This window comes from Geospiza fortis, unplaced genomic scaffold (genome assembly GCF_000277835.1).
Source record: "Geospiza fortis unplaced genomic scaffold, GeoFor_1.0 scaffold432, whole genome shotgun sequence".
NCBI lineage: Eukaryota > Metazoa > Chordata > Aves > Passeriformes > Thraupidae > Geospiza > Geospiza fortis.
This window is the reverse complement of record NW_005054436.1, coordinates 1790074-1790790: the sequence shown is the minus strand read 5'-3', so window position 1 is coordinate 1790790 and position 717 is coordinate 1790074. Positions and strand designations below refer to the sequence as shown.

General features: G+C 46.6%; 1 protein-coding gene across 1 annotated transcript in view; it reads right to left on the bottom strand.

The window, feature by feature from the left end:
• Positions 1 to 717, bottom strand: part of EIF3I (eukaryotic translation initiation factor 3 subunit I) — a 7434-nt gene that overhangs the window by 5716 nt on the left and 1001 nt on the right. Inside the window, exons 2-3 of the mRNA XM_031062044.1 lie at positions 580 to 672; positions 394 to 481 (exon numbers count right to left, since the gene is read on the bottom strand). Of these exons, the coding sequence (XP_030917904.1) occupies positions 394 to 481; positions 580 to 672 (181 nt within the window). The remainder of the gene's footprint in view (positions 1 to 393; positions 482 to 579; positions 673 to 717) is intronic.

The window sequence follows — 717 nt, the reverse complement described above, 5'->3', positions numbered from 1 at the left end:
TCGGCCCCAGGGAAGGCAACGCAGAGCTCAAGTGTTCCCATGGCAAAATCCCATCATTTTCCCATGAAATTTAAAAGAAAAGGGTCAGGGTTTTTTTGCATTTAAACGAATTTTCCACATTTTTATCTCTGCTGCCTGTGGAAAACCTTCCCAAACATCCAGAGAAGCAGCAAAAGGCACAACAAACCCAGCTATCCATTGGGATGTTATTTCAGATGGGGAAACACCCAGAAGATGGGAAAAGAGGGGGCAGCAGAAGGAATGGATTCAGTTTAAAAGAAGAGTTTAAATGTTCCTCTTGGAGAGGAAGATGAGGAGCAGCCGGGAGGAAGCACCGGGGATGATTCAGCCACTAAACCACGGAATAAAACCGGTTTGGGGATCAAAGGATACAGTCGGCATCCACACACCACACAGCTCCCGTGTGCCCATTGTAGGTCCCCAACCTCTCGCCGTTCACCGAATACCAAACATTGACAATCTGCGAGGAGGGGGAAAGAAAAAAAAAAAAAAAAAAAAAAGATTAAAATTAAGGATGAATTCATGAACGGTTAATTAGCGGGGGTGGGGAGCACTCACGGGATCTTTGGCCACGGTGAAGAGCAGGTCTCCCTCGCGGTTGTATTTGATCTGAGTGATGGAGCGCTCATGGCCTTGCAGCAGGATGGGCTTCTGTAATTAATGATTAAATAATTAATGAGGGTGAGAACGGGGGGG